General features: G+C 34.5%; 2 protein-coding genes, 1 non-coding gene and 2 pseudogenes across 4 annotated transcripts; 3 read left to right on the top strand and 2 right to left on the bottom strand.

Moving 5' to 3' along the window:
- Positions 1 to 51: 51 nt before the first annotated feature.
- On the bottom strand, positions 52 to 124 carry TRNAK-CUU (transfer RNA lysine (anticodon CUU)). Its single transcript has one exon. It is a non-coding gene; the product is annotated as a tRNA-Lys (tRNA).
- A 990-nt stretch (positions 125 to 1,114) lies between these two features.
- On the top strand, positions 1,115 to 2,879 carry LOC147923421 (F-box protein At1g20360 pseudogene; annotated as a pseudogene).
- Positions 2,880 to 3,550: 671 nt separating this feature from the next.
- On the top strand, positions 3,551 to 5,574 carry LOC104759306 (putative F-box/kelch-repeat protein At1g20940 pseudogene; annotated as a pseudogene). Its single transcript, XR_015586219.1, has one exon. The product of XR_015586219.1 is annotated as a putative F-box/kelch-repeat protein At1g20940 pseudogene (transcript).
- On the bottom strand, positions 4,751 to 7,098 carry LOC104756378 (Pentatricopeptide repeat (PPR) superfamily protein). The gene has a single exon (XM_019239111.2). The coding sequence runs from the start codon at positions 7,096 to 7,098 to the stop codon at positions 4,813 to 4,815; it is 2,286 nt and encodes a 761-aa protein (XP_019094656.2). The 3' UTR covers positions 4,751 to 4,812.
- Positions 7,099 to 7,310: 212 nt separating this feature from the next.
- On the top strand, positions 7,311 to 8,973 carry LOC104756377 (uncharacterized). Its single transcript, XM_087494294.1, is given in 5 exon segments — positions 7,311 to 7,579; positions 7,795 to 7,897; positions 8,090 to 8,251; positions 8,598 to 8,696; positions 8,698 to 8,973. Coding segments are annotated over 5 exon segments (669 nt in total). The 3' UTR covers positions 8,734 to 8,973.
- The last annotated feature ends 4,392 nt before the right edge of the window (positions 8,974 to 13,365 follow it).

Raw genomic sequence — 13,365 nt, 5'->3', positions numbered from 1 at the left:
ACATCAACAATTATGAAATTAAATAAAATAAATTTCAACATTATAACAAAACGCCCACCGTGGGGCTCGAACCCACGACTACAAGGTTAAGAGCCTTGCGCTCTACCAACTGAGCTAGACGGGCTTCCGATGATTAATTCATCAATCACAATATTATTTAATATGTTTTTGATTGGTAGCTTTATGTATTATTTAACTAATTCTAATTTAGAGTAGCTGATAATTATAAGTATTAAAAAGTATTAGTGAATACATTTAATAAAAGTATTAAACATAAAATAAATTAAAATATATAAATACTAAAATAGTTTTAATATACATAAAGTTAACTAAACTTCTTTGTTACATTGGAAATTTAAAAAATTTAACTACATGCATTCCATAATATTTACAATCTTATCATATTTAGATCTATGTCTATTTCATTTCAAATGAAAATTTCATGATGTTGAATAATGTTTTGAGTTAAAAATTTTACAAAAGACATAAGTCAAAATTGTACATCAATCATAACACATTGTAACTCAACCTCAATAAAAAAAAAAAAGTTTTGTTCTTGATTGGTAACATTTTCAAATAACTTTTGAGTTAAGTACATAACTCAACTTAACTCATGTTACCAATCAGAGCAAATATTGAATAAAGCTTCTTTTCTTTTCCATGAATATATGGTAACTTCTTTAATTTCCTAGGATCTCAATCATCATTTATATATATACATGTTTTTTTTTAATAGGCCTCCAATTTTCTTCTAAATCTATGAGATTAAAGAAAAAAAAAGATTTATACATATTTATTATGTGTCTAATAAAACCAATTATGAATTATGTACATATCATGTTGTTGAATATGGTAGTGATAATTGTCCAATATATATCTTAATGATTTGATTAAATATATTCACCTATTCAACCTTCCTTCATTGTTGTTTAATTAATATTATTAACTTGTTGATGATATACTTCATATCAAAGACATAAAATATTAAATTCTATTTCAACATGTGATAAATTTTATTCCTACTTGTAAAGATTGGTGAGATATCTTTGCTTTCTCCATTAATAAAAATCAATTGTTACAATTTTTCTATGTGTACAAGCTAATATAATTTCTTGTCTATATATATAACAACCTCATCGGTATGTAAATCATTGAAACAAACGAAAATAATCGCATCAACAAGAAGCAAAACAGATTATTAGAGGAGATTCTCACTTTGTTTCATCTCTCGCCATGATGAATGGTTTACCTTTCCATCTCCTAGACGAGATTCTCATCAAATTAGAACCCAAATCTCAGGCCATGATGCGATGCACGAATAAATATTTCCAATCGTATCTATCAGTGGCGGAGCGAGAAAAATTATTTATGGGTGTCATTATATTTTTTTTTCAAAAGAAAAGGTTATATTAAAACAATGTTACTACAAAAGTTCATTATAAATATAAATTCTAAGCTTACTCATTCTTTAAAAACATTCTAAAGATAAGATGGAAGAGGAAGAATCCAAGTTTTTGAGAAATTATGTTTTTTCCGTTTAATGATTTAATCAACCTATAGTTATGTTTAACCGTACAAATATATAATCGATTAGAAATTTGTTAAGGCTAAGCCCAACAGTTTGTCAAAAAAGTCCAATGTTCATATGTTAATGTCTTAAAATTATAGAAAAAAACTTAATAGAAAACGAGATATGAAAAAATCATAGAGTAGCCAGAGTTATATTTTTATTTGAAGGGTGTCAACAAAATTTCAGAGGGGTGTCAACAGATTGATTAGACATGTGCAATTAATTATTTTATTAAAAGCTAAGCCAAAATTTGTAATTTCATGGGTGTCATATGACACCCCTAATACTTCTCTACCTCCGCCACTGGTATCTATCTGACCCCGAGAATTGCATATTATGGGCCAGACCTAGTTTCTTTAACATTTCCAGTCTTGACTCGTGTCATATCTTCTGCCAGCCTTTGGTCTCTTCTTCATGCGATTCTATGGCAATAATAAAAGTATGTCATGGGATGAATTTAAGGCATGAGCCATGTTACATCTTGGGATCATGCTCCGGCCTTGTCCTACTACTATACATCGGTGGCCTCGTCATCGCAAATCCCTTAACAAAAAGGTTTCGAATCATCGATTACTCTAGGTCAAAGCTTATACCTACGTTTTGTCCAAAAAAAAAGCTTATACCTACAATAATTGATGATCCTACACAGAAAAGGACGTGTGTCGGTTTCGCGGTAAATCAAAATCGAACCACCATGACATTCAAGATTGTCTGCATACTCGAGATGGAAACAGTGTACGGATTCGAGATCAGCGACGGAGACTCATGGAGATTATCGGAAACAACCATCACCGCTAGATCAAACAGTCATCTCATGGGAATGAAACCAGTTTACTTGGACGGCACTCTTCACTGGTTGAGAGAAGACGGGAGCGTCATAGCTTTCAATCCCGAGACAGAGCAAGCACGCTTCATTCCTTCCATATTCCATCACTTCCTTCCTTCCATATTCCATCGTAGACGACCGAATATGCTTTTCGCGGAAGACAATAAGAACAATAGCTTGACCTTGTTATATGCAGGGACGAAAGAAAATATCGCGGTTTACACACTACTCGGGGATTCAAAGTGGGCTCTCGCCAAGCAGATCAAGAACATGCCTATCGACGAAAGAGAGGATGTCTCCTGGAACTTGCTTGCGTACGATGGCAAGTGTCTTGTGGTGACGAAGGTGATTAAGATAAACTTTGGAATCAGTGGTTTAATTTATGTGTGCGACATGGAAGCTAACAGCTGGAGAGTTTTGGGGTCAGACGTATGTCTTACCTATCAAGACGTGTATAAGATTACGCCCTCTTTGTTATTTGTCGAAGAGGATAAGCAACATAAGGTGGTTGTAGCATCTAATGACAAACATATCTCCTATCTAAATGCTATTATGGGACTCATTGATTCAACCAAGTAAACATTCTCATGTATAATAATATTATGAACCAAATTTTTCCAAGCATTATTATGTTATGCACTACCATCAATCCATTTCCCATTTATATGCGTTTGATGAGTATTTTTAATTTCTACTAAAAAATTGATAACTTTAATTTTCTTTTATTATGGTAAGATTGTCTTGCTATATAAATATCACTTGTTTCCCTTATTCTGTCTGAATTTTCATAAAAATATTCTGGCAATCTATAGAATATAACAAATTAACAACTATAGACTATTTTGAATCTTCATGATTCCATGAAAGATAATTAAAAAGTTAAAATTCTATCTTAAAATCCATCCAAATGTAACAATTCTTTCTTCTACGACTACTTGGTAACTTAAACTTTCTTGTTTTATGGTGAGATTGTCCTGCCTTTTTCATGTAATGAAATTGATTTTTCTTTTCCTCTTTTTTCTGTGTGTCAAGCTAAATTGGTTGTCTCTATTTAGCACCCTGGTTCGTAAATCATAAAAATATATATACTCACATCAACTAGCGAAGCAGAATTGTAGAAGTAATTAAGGAGATTCTCACTTTTACCTCTCATCATGAATGGTTTACCTTCGCATCTTCTCGAAGAGATACTCTTCAAAGTGGAACCCAAATCACTGGCAATGATGCTATGCACGAATAAATATTTCCAAACTTGTATATCTGATCCCAAATTTGAAAAATACTCTGTCTGGACCAGACCAAGCTTGTTTCACCTTTCCTACTTTGGCGCCACTTACATATTTTGCTTGCCTTTGGCCTCTTCAAGAGATTCTATGTCACTAGGGAATGAGGCAAAACTGTCTAGAGAGCCATGTTACTTTTTTGGCTCGTGTTCCGGCCTTCTCCTACTATATATCGATGGACTCTTTGTCGTTAATCCCCTCACAGAGAGGTTTCGACTATTGGATCACTCCGGCTCAAAGTTTATGCCTGATCGTAACGTTGATGGTATGGAAAGAGCGATGTGCGTCGGTTTCATTGTAAACAGAAATCGTTCCACTAAGAGATTCAAGATTGTCTGCATACACGAGATGGAAACGGTGTACGCATTCGAGATCAGCGACGGATACTCTTGGAGATTATCGGATACGACCATCACCACTAGCTCAAAGAGTGATCTCATGGTGCAAATGAAGCCTGTTTATTTAGACGACATTCTTCATTGGTTGAGAAACGATGGGAGCATCATAGCATTCAATCCTGATACAGAGCAAGCAAGCTTGTTTCCTTGTATATTTCATCGCGAACCAGAGATGAAACTGTTGTTCGCAGCTGACGATAAGATTAATCGCCTGACCTTAGTATCGGGGACAAAGGAAGAACTTTCAGTTTACACACTAGTCGAGAATACGAAATGGACCCTCGCCAAGCGGATCAAGAACGTATATATGAAGGAAAATGAGCTTTTATGCTGGAACATTGTTGTGTACGACAGCAAGCATCTAGTGTTGAGGGAGAAGAAGCGTAAATTAAAAGGTGTTGTTCATGTTTACGACATGGAAGTTAATAGTTGGGGAGTTTTAGGGTCAACCACACCTTGGGCAAGTAACGTCCGAGGCTTCTATAAATTCACACCCTCATTGCTCTTTGTCGAGGAGGATGAGCAGCAGAAGGTGATTGTAGCTTCTAATGACAAACGCGTTTCCTATCTAACTGCGATTATGAGACTCATTGATACAACCAAGTAAAACTATCTCATGTATAAAACATTATGAACCAGATTTATCCAAGCATTATGCACTACCATGATGAGATTTTTAAGCAAACTGAAACACTTGTGTAGATAAAAAGAATACGAGACATGTTTCTTTTAGTATCACCAGAAATCTCCACAAGAACAAATTCCGTCTTTAAAATGATGAAACCTATTTGTATCTCTAACGAAAACCTCTCTACCTGCGTAACTCGATATAAATTTTATGACTGAATGACAGTCGCCGCATATCCTAAGGTTCTTTATGACCTGAAGAGGCGTACCGTCCGGTGTGTTGAGAAGACCGAAAACCACTGCTAGTTTCTCGCTGTGTCCCCATAACATCTGCTCTTGCTCTTGCTCCTCCACATCTTGCAGAGCAAAATCCAAATTTGGGCGGTGACCTGATTTCCTCATCTCTTCGCTAATCTCATCCATCTTCTCTGTTATTTGATCTATCTGCGGATGGGACTTGTCACCAGCTAGAAGCGTGTACACTTTGTTCTTTACTTGAATCCAGCTGCATCCCGGGTTCTTCTTCAGTCCCTGACTCTCCATCTTGTTTCGAATACTGTCTACTTCTGTCCACATGCCTTTCGCCGCATATATATTGGACAAAAGAACGTACGTCCCTGGGTTTTCCGGTTCTAGATTGAAAAGCTTGTCTGCTGCAATTTCAGCTAACTCTACATTGTTTTGAAGCCTGCAAGAATTTAGCAAAGCTCCCCAGACGCAAGAGTCTGGCTCAAAAGGCATCTCCTTTATCAAATCATACGCTTCCTGCAACTTGCCTGCACGTCCAAGAAGGTTTACCATGCAAGAATAATGTTCCAACCTTGGTTTAATCCCATATTCCTCTGACATCATGCTGAAATATTTCCATCCTTCATCTGTTAAACCTACTTGGCCACATGATGATAATAAACTGGTAAAGCTGATGAAATCAGGTTTTAACCTCGTTCTCACAAGAGATTCAAATATGCTCATGACTTCTTTGGCCTTCCCGTGCATAGAATATCCATTCAATAAAGAATTCCAGCAAACTAAGTTTTTTGTAGGCATCATATTGAAGACAATCTGAGACATGTTGATCCTTCCACATTTAGCATACATGTCAATCAGAGCACTCCCTACATGAACATCATCCGAAAGGTGAACCCTAACTGCAAATCCATGAGTAGATCTCCCATGACCCAAAGCTGCTATATTTCCGCAAGCTGGAAGCATCGAAGGGATTGTTACACGGTTTGGCTTCACCCCTGCAACCTGCATTTCCCTAAACAGTTCCAAGGCTTCGATATCTTTCCCGTTCTGTGCACACCCAGCTATGATTGAAGTCCATGACACGACATTAAGCTCCATCTTTTGTTCCTTGAACAGCTCAAACATCTCAAGTGCCTTATCAACAAGACCATTTCGCGACAGCCCTGTAATATACGCATTGCAAACCCCGGTCTCCATCATCTCAACTTCATCGAAAAGTTTTATGATTCCATATACATTACCAGACTTCCCATACATATCAATCATTGCACTAATAACACATTTATCCTTGAGTAGACCCTGTTTAATCACATACCCATGAATCAGCTTCCCCAAATTCAGCATCTCAGAGTCTCCAACTGAAGGAAGAACACTCGAAACCGTAACCTGATCAGGACCAAAACCCATATGGTGCATCTTCTGAAACATTATCACTGCTTCCTTATGAAACCCGCTACGATTAAACCCACTAAGAACACCATTCCAAGACACAATATTAGGCTCAATACCAAACTTTTCCATCTCAGAGAAGATACGAACCACCTCTACTAAGCAACCCTTTCGCGCATACCCACAAAGCAAAGCACTGCAAGTCACAACATCTTTATCAGACATTTTATCGAACACTTTGCGTGCATCACCCATCCCACCACACCTCATGTACATATGAAACAAAGACCCCTGAACAAACGCATCTAAATCCAACCCGGAAACACACGATACACAATGTATCTGCTTACCCAAATTAAAAGCAGATAACTCAGCACAAACCTTGAACAGATTCGGAAGAACATGAGTATCAGGAATCAACCCATGAGAGAACATACGAGAAAACACGCCAATCGATTGAGAGAAAAGCTTGGATTTGGTTAAAGCGTATATAAGAGAAGAGAAAGAGTAAACACTAGGATCCGGAATCGATTGTAAGACGAGATCAGCATCGTCAAAGCAATTGTAGTTGGAGTATGAAGCAATGAGTTTGGCGGAGATATAGCCATCGTTTTGTGCTCCGGATTTGAGTATACGAGCATGAGCTTGCGTCGTCTTCGATAACGAAGATGACCAAAGAGATGATGAAGATTCCAAGAACCCAACGATCGACTGAGGGATTTGCACTATCAGTGGAAGAACTTGTTTTGTTGTCATTTGCTTAACTATACAAAATAAAATAATTATTCCCGCTTAACCTTTTTAATCACCTTCTACGTCACCAGATTCTTCCACGTCATTACAATCAGAAATCGACGGCTGAAGATGAAAGACTAGGTAGTATAATCTTGGCCGTTGATTCTATCTACTCCGAGATTTTATTTTGATATTTTCTCTTGAGAAGATTGATTCTATAGAGAGAGAGAGCGATGAGGATGATGATGATGATGATTCGAACGGCTTTGGTGTTCGTTGTCTTCTTCGTTGGAGGTGTGGTACAAGCGCAGCTGATACCTCCGGTGAGGCGTGACGGATTCGTGTATCCACCGGGTCGGAAGATTGAACCGGATACGATACTTATCGAGGCGTATTTTGACCCGGTTTGCCCGGACTGTAGAGACGCTTGGGAGCCACTAAAGCTAGCGATTGATCACTATGGATCTCGCGTTGCTCTTGTTCTTCACCTTATTCCTTTGCCGTCAGTGTTTGATTTCTCTTCCTTTTTCAGTTTCTTTAGCTAAGGTGTTGAGAGAGATTTTAGTAATTCGATGTTGAACTAAATCTATGCATGTTATGAATATTTTTGTGATGGACTCAATTGATAAGTAGTTTGAGGAAATGGCAGATATCGTTTATGTTGCCATATCTGTTGTGTGATTGAAAGCTTTGGGGGGGGGTTTGGATATTTTGTAGCTTCCATGACAATGCATTTGTAGCATCTCGGGCCTTACACATCGTTGATACCTTGAACGCCAATGCCACGTTTAACTTGCTGGAAGGGATTTTCAAGCATCAGGTTTGATTAGTGTATTGAAAAAAAGCTAAACTTTGCTGAATTTAATTAAACAGAGAAAAAAATGTAAAATCCGGTGGTTCTGTTTTTTTCTCAAGTGAAATGTTTATATGTGTACTCTATTTCGCCGTGTTTTATTTTATGTTTGTTTGTGATCAGTACATGTGACTTCTTGATTGAAATTTGCTTCAACAGGCATTGTTTTACAACTCGCAAACACAACTCATGTCAAGACCTGCAGTTGTGGACAAATTAATCAAGCTTGGAACAGTTACATTGGGAAACTCATTTTATTCTCCTCTTAAATCTGGCTTCAGCAACTCAAAATCTGATCTTGCCACTAGGGTTTCCTTCAAGGTGATCCCTTGCGAGCTTACCCCCCCCCCCCCCCCCCCCCCCCTTCTCAATTTTTAAATACTTTAAAAAAACATTTTCACTAGTCTAGGTATTTTAAGATTGTTTATTCGATTTGGTCCTCTGTATTTGTGCTCATATCGTCAATTGGATAAACCAAATGGAGTGATATGGATCTTTCACTACATAGTCACCAGTCATATTTTATCTACTAGTAGTGCAGTAGACGAATTTCGGGTTCCATAGCTTGAATTCTAGTAGCTTACCTTCTGTCATTCATTAGAGCTATCATAATAAACAACTAATGTCCACTCCATAATTAATTGTGTTGCTTTTGTTCTCATTGCAGTATAGCGTCTCAAGAGGAGTCTCTGCGACACCAACCTTCTACGTGAATGGGTTCGAGCTTCCTGGTGCTGGTTCTCCCAAAGATTATGAAGGATGGAGAGACACCATCGATCCTCTGCTTAAACCACAAGAAGTAGACATACCAGACACCTTCCTTTCATTCCTCACGCAATCATCTTATTAGTTGTAATTTCTATGCTGTGCCAAACTCCCACCTACTTATAGTCTAAAAAATCCAAGCATCAGTCTCATACATGTTCATATTACTTTTACTTTTATAAAATTGCATAGTCTAGTAAGATTCTCCTAGAAGTCGTGTGTATGTGATACTATTTTACTTTTACAAAAGTATTTAGTAAAAAAGGTGGTTTGTAGTAGCGCAATGTGCAGTAAGTAAAAGGGAATAGACAGAGTTTCAGTATTTTTATTTGCTCTATCTTTTTACTGATTGATTAAGGATGAGGAGTAATGTGTGTGTGCAACAATTTAGATGAAAAAAAAAAAAAAGTTTAGTATTTTAAAAATATATGAAAAGTGGTTTCTAGTGGCACAAAAGTTTAAGTCTCAAATCCAACATTCCAACTATTGTTTGGTCTAGCTTTTGGTAACCCGAGAGTAGCTAGGTGAGATGTAGTTAGTCATCAGTCCGATTTGCTATGTTTTCTCTTTTACACAATGTGGAATTTCTTTAGCCTACCCAAAAAACTAAAAAGAAGAAGAGAAAAAAAAAAAACAGATTTCTAGCGACACTATAGATATAAAATGCGATATTGTTGGTGTCAAAAAGCTTCTGAAAAATAACTTTAAACGGATGATTTGATGCCATCAGAGATTGACAGAGGACCTAGTTGCTGAAGAAGGATCTCCCTCAAGTGATTTTTTGAATTTCTTGGCTTGTGATCAGGGTACCATTAAACGGATTTTCTATTATTCAGTACTAGGATGTCGGCCCGTGCATTACCGCACGGGAAAGTGAAAACTTGAAATGATTAACATTGTTAATTTCACATTTCGACTGAAATGTTTTTGGTAATTTTTTTAATGTGTAATATAAAAATCATAAATAATAAATAAGATGAATTAACCAAATTAGTTAAATAAAATATTTGTTATATATATATAAATGAAAAATTGATTCAGTGACAATAAGAAAATAATATTAAAGATATATAAATTTAGGTTTACTGAACCATACTCAGATAATCAATTTTAAAAGATATTAACATAGAATAAAATTTCAATTATTATTCTATCAAAATTTATAAAAAATAATAAGAGAATCAGGGAGAAAGAGCTCATAGCTGCAACTGCAACCAAACAAATTGACTAAAAAGATAAATCTATGAAAAATTAGAAATCACCATTAATTACCTAAATTAATACTATATTACAAATTATATTAATGAGTACTTAAGGATATATTTACTATATTACAGATTTACTATATTACAAAGTAATAATTAGTTATATATTATTTTTAATCAAATAATAATTCTGTGCATATGCACGGAACAAATACTAGTTTTCAATAATACTTAAAAGATTTGGATAAATCCACTATTCGGTATCAAAGATTTTTTTTTTTGCTTATATATAAAGACGTAGTTTATTAACCAACGTTTCTTCTTCATAGTAAACACACTTCTCTATTGATTAATTATATTTTTGTTTTAATATTTTATTCTAGGGTATAATTCTGTGTTTCTCTTCTCCAAATCATAACACAGAAGATGCATCATACATAAATGTTCTTCGAGAGACACACAAGAAATCAGATGAATCATTTGTTGATGAGAGGGCAAGGCAGATCAGTAAGGGATTTGAGAAGAATATGGCTGATTATGTTCTTCTTGATGATATCCCAGCAACAACAATAGATGGCTAACTCTTTTTATGTTTTTATTCTGAACTTAGTTATTATTTATAGTTGGTTTTTTCTATATTTTTTTTTTCATTTTTTGCATTTTTGGAATATTTCAATATTTGATTACTTAATAAAGTTAATTATTTCTTTCATTGTTTTTAACCATAATATAAATTTAATAGAAGAAAGTATTAAACAAAAAACTATAATTTAATAAATCATGTGTCGAACAAAAATATAAAAAAATATTGTGATTCATATTAATGTTGTAAAATTAAGTGGAAATAGGCAATGAGATTTATGACTATATATTATTGTAATAATGCAACGAAATAAAAGTTGCAGTGACAATATTTGTAACATTTATAGTTGTGAGCATCGTCATAAAATATATGCGACGAGCATATATTTAAAAATAATTACTACAAATTTGTAACATTTTTTGCTCTATATTTTACGTAGCATTTATTTACGACAATATATAGTTGTATTAGATCGTCGTGATTATACAACTAATTTGCTGCATAAAAAATGTTGCATTAATACAACACATATAACAATATATTACTTCGTTGCAAATTTATAATAATATTTGCTATATTATGTGGCAATAATTTGTAATAAATGGAAGTTGCAAACGTATGTCATAATTATACGACAAATTTACTACAAAAATAATGTTGCATTAATATGACAATATAGAAAGGAGTCTATTTACTGCAAATTTTGTAATATATATGCAAAAAATACCAATTTGCAACGCTCGTATAGAAACAATAGAAAATGTATCTCAGTTTTATTGCATTTTCAAATTTGCAACGAAATATGGAGTTACTGCAACAAATTTAAGTGTAGCGATGACACTATTTTCTTGTAGTGCGCGTTCCCTTGTTTACTATGCACCGACCACTCCATATATCACCAACACGAGACAAACGACTTATGTCCCTGTTGTTAATCAGTTAATCCATCAGAGCAACAACACTATTAACGTACGTCGAATCAAAAATTTAAAAGCCAAGAAAGAAAGGTCGGAAGGGATTTTTAGATTTGTCCATGCGTTGTTTGGGTTATTACATAATCGCTATTTTATTTTGAAAAAATAACATAACTTAACATGTTACTATTATCTTAGTTTTTTCTGTGTAAATCAAAATATTTTATTTATGTTTTGCTTATATTTTACATAGATTTTAATTAACTTTGTTAATATACATTTTTAATATTAAAAATATATGTAGAAATGTGAACTTGTCATATTGGATCATAATCTTATGTATTTGTTAAACCGTCTTAGATTTGTTACCGTTTTAGCAATAAATCTAATATATTTCATTGATAATGATATCGTTCATCTTAAATGTTTGACTTTTCCGGTTATTATTATGTTTTAAAGTATAAGTAGATCAATATCCCCTATATATTAATAGAGAAATATTTTGTTAAAAATGCTGATGTGTCGTCGCCAGAGCGATTTGGAGATTTAATTGTAATTAAGCATTTCAAGATAAACATATTTACAAAAATAAGTCTTTTGATTTATTAAATGTGCCATTAAAATATATAAGGAAATCTTTATTTCATTAGAATAAATAAGGTAATGTTTCTTTCTATTAGTTTTTTAAAATGAAAGACTTCATCAACTATTAAAAAAATATAGATAATAATTTAATTATCATTTTTATAACATATTTAATTATTTAAACTAAATTATATTTCATAAACTATTAAAAACTTATTCATCTATTTAATTTTTTGAAATACAAAACTTATTTAAATCGATTTATCTCGCACATATGTGCGGGTTGATACATAGTATATATATTCATTACAACGTTTTACAATATATGAATTTATTGACTTGGGTAAATGAACCACAATATATAGACTGCTTAAACCACAAGAAGTAGACATACGAGACACCTTCCTTTCATTCCTTACGCAATCATCTTATTAGTTGTAATTGTGCAAAACTCCCACCTACATATATATTTGTGTACTTAGAGCATCTTGATGGCGATACAAATGGAGAGTGTCTAGATTAGATTAAAAATTTAAATAAAAAATTATAATAGAATTGAAACCAATAGAAAAATGACAGATGAGAGGGTCTTAAAGATGTCTTCATGCCTTGTATAATACATTCTCTTCTTCTTCTCTCCAAAAATGTCTTAAATTTATATTAAAAATAGTACAGACACTAATAGTATATGCGGTGGAGGTGGTCTTATAGTCTAAAAAATCCAGAATCATCAATCTCTATTGTTATATTGTATGTTTCCAACTGTCATAATTTTGCAGCGTAAGGTATAATAAATATACAAGATTCTTCAAAATGCTACTCATGTTTTGTATAGTTCAAGTAATCATAAACTAATTTTATAATGCATTAACCATAAATTAAAAAAGAGTTTTCTCTGTACTGAGTAGTCCAACCGTTGCGTCGTGACGGTGTGGCGGACGACGAGATCTCGGCTCGCCTTCCTCTTCGAAGACTGGTGGTGGTTCGAAGCTGCTCCGGGTAACCTTCCTTGCAGCTTAGGGGAGTTGGATCTGAGCTTCAGATCGCGACTTCCTGTCTCCTCCACCCTTCTGTCGGAGATGCTAGTAGATCGGAGGTGTATGGTTGAATCGGGTTGTTTAGAGTCTACCGGATGTTGGGGAGGCTTCAGGTGTGCGGGTGGCCAAGATTTGAGGACATCCTCATAGTCGACGCTTTCTCGAGAGCTTCCTCAATTACTGGTGTCATTCCGGCTAAGAAGCGAGACGACAAGGCATCTGCGATGTGGCTTTTCCAATTATGGACCGTGAGGTGATGATATGCTATTATGTGCTTCAATTCTTTATCTTGAGAAAATTAGCATTCCGGTTTTTTGTGTGATTAGTATGGGAAAGTTATAGCTCT

This window comes from Camelina sativa, chromosome 17 (genome assembly GCF_030686135.1).
Source record: "Camelina sativa cultivar CO46 ecotype springtype chromosome 17, ASM3068613v1".
NCBI lineage: Eukaryota > Viridiplantae > Streptophyta > Magnoliopsida > Brassicales > Brassicaceae > Camelina > Camelina sativa.
The sequence above is the reverse complement of the archived record's forward strand: the minus strand, read 5'-3'. Positions and strand labels throughout refer to the sequence as shown.

What these genes read in the sequence shown, in the direction of transcription:
- LOC104756378 (XM_019239111.2), bottom strand. Translation starts at nt 7,098, where the DNA reads ATGACAACAAAACAAGTTCTTCCACTGATAGTGCAAATCCCTCAGTCG.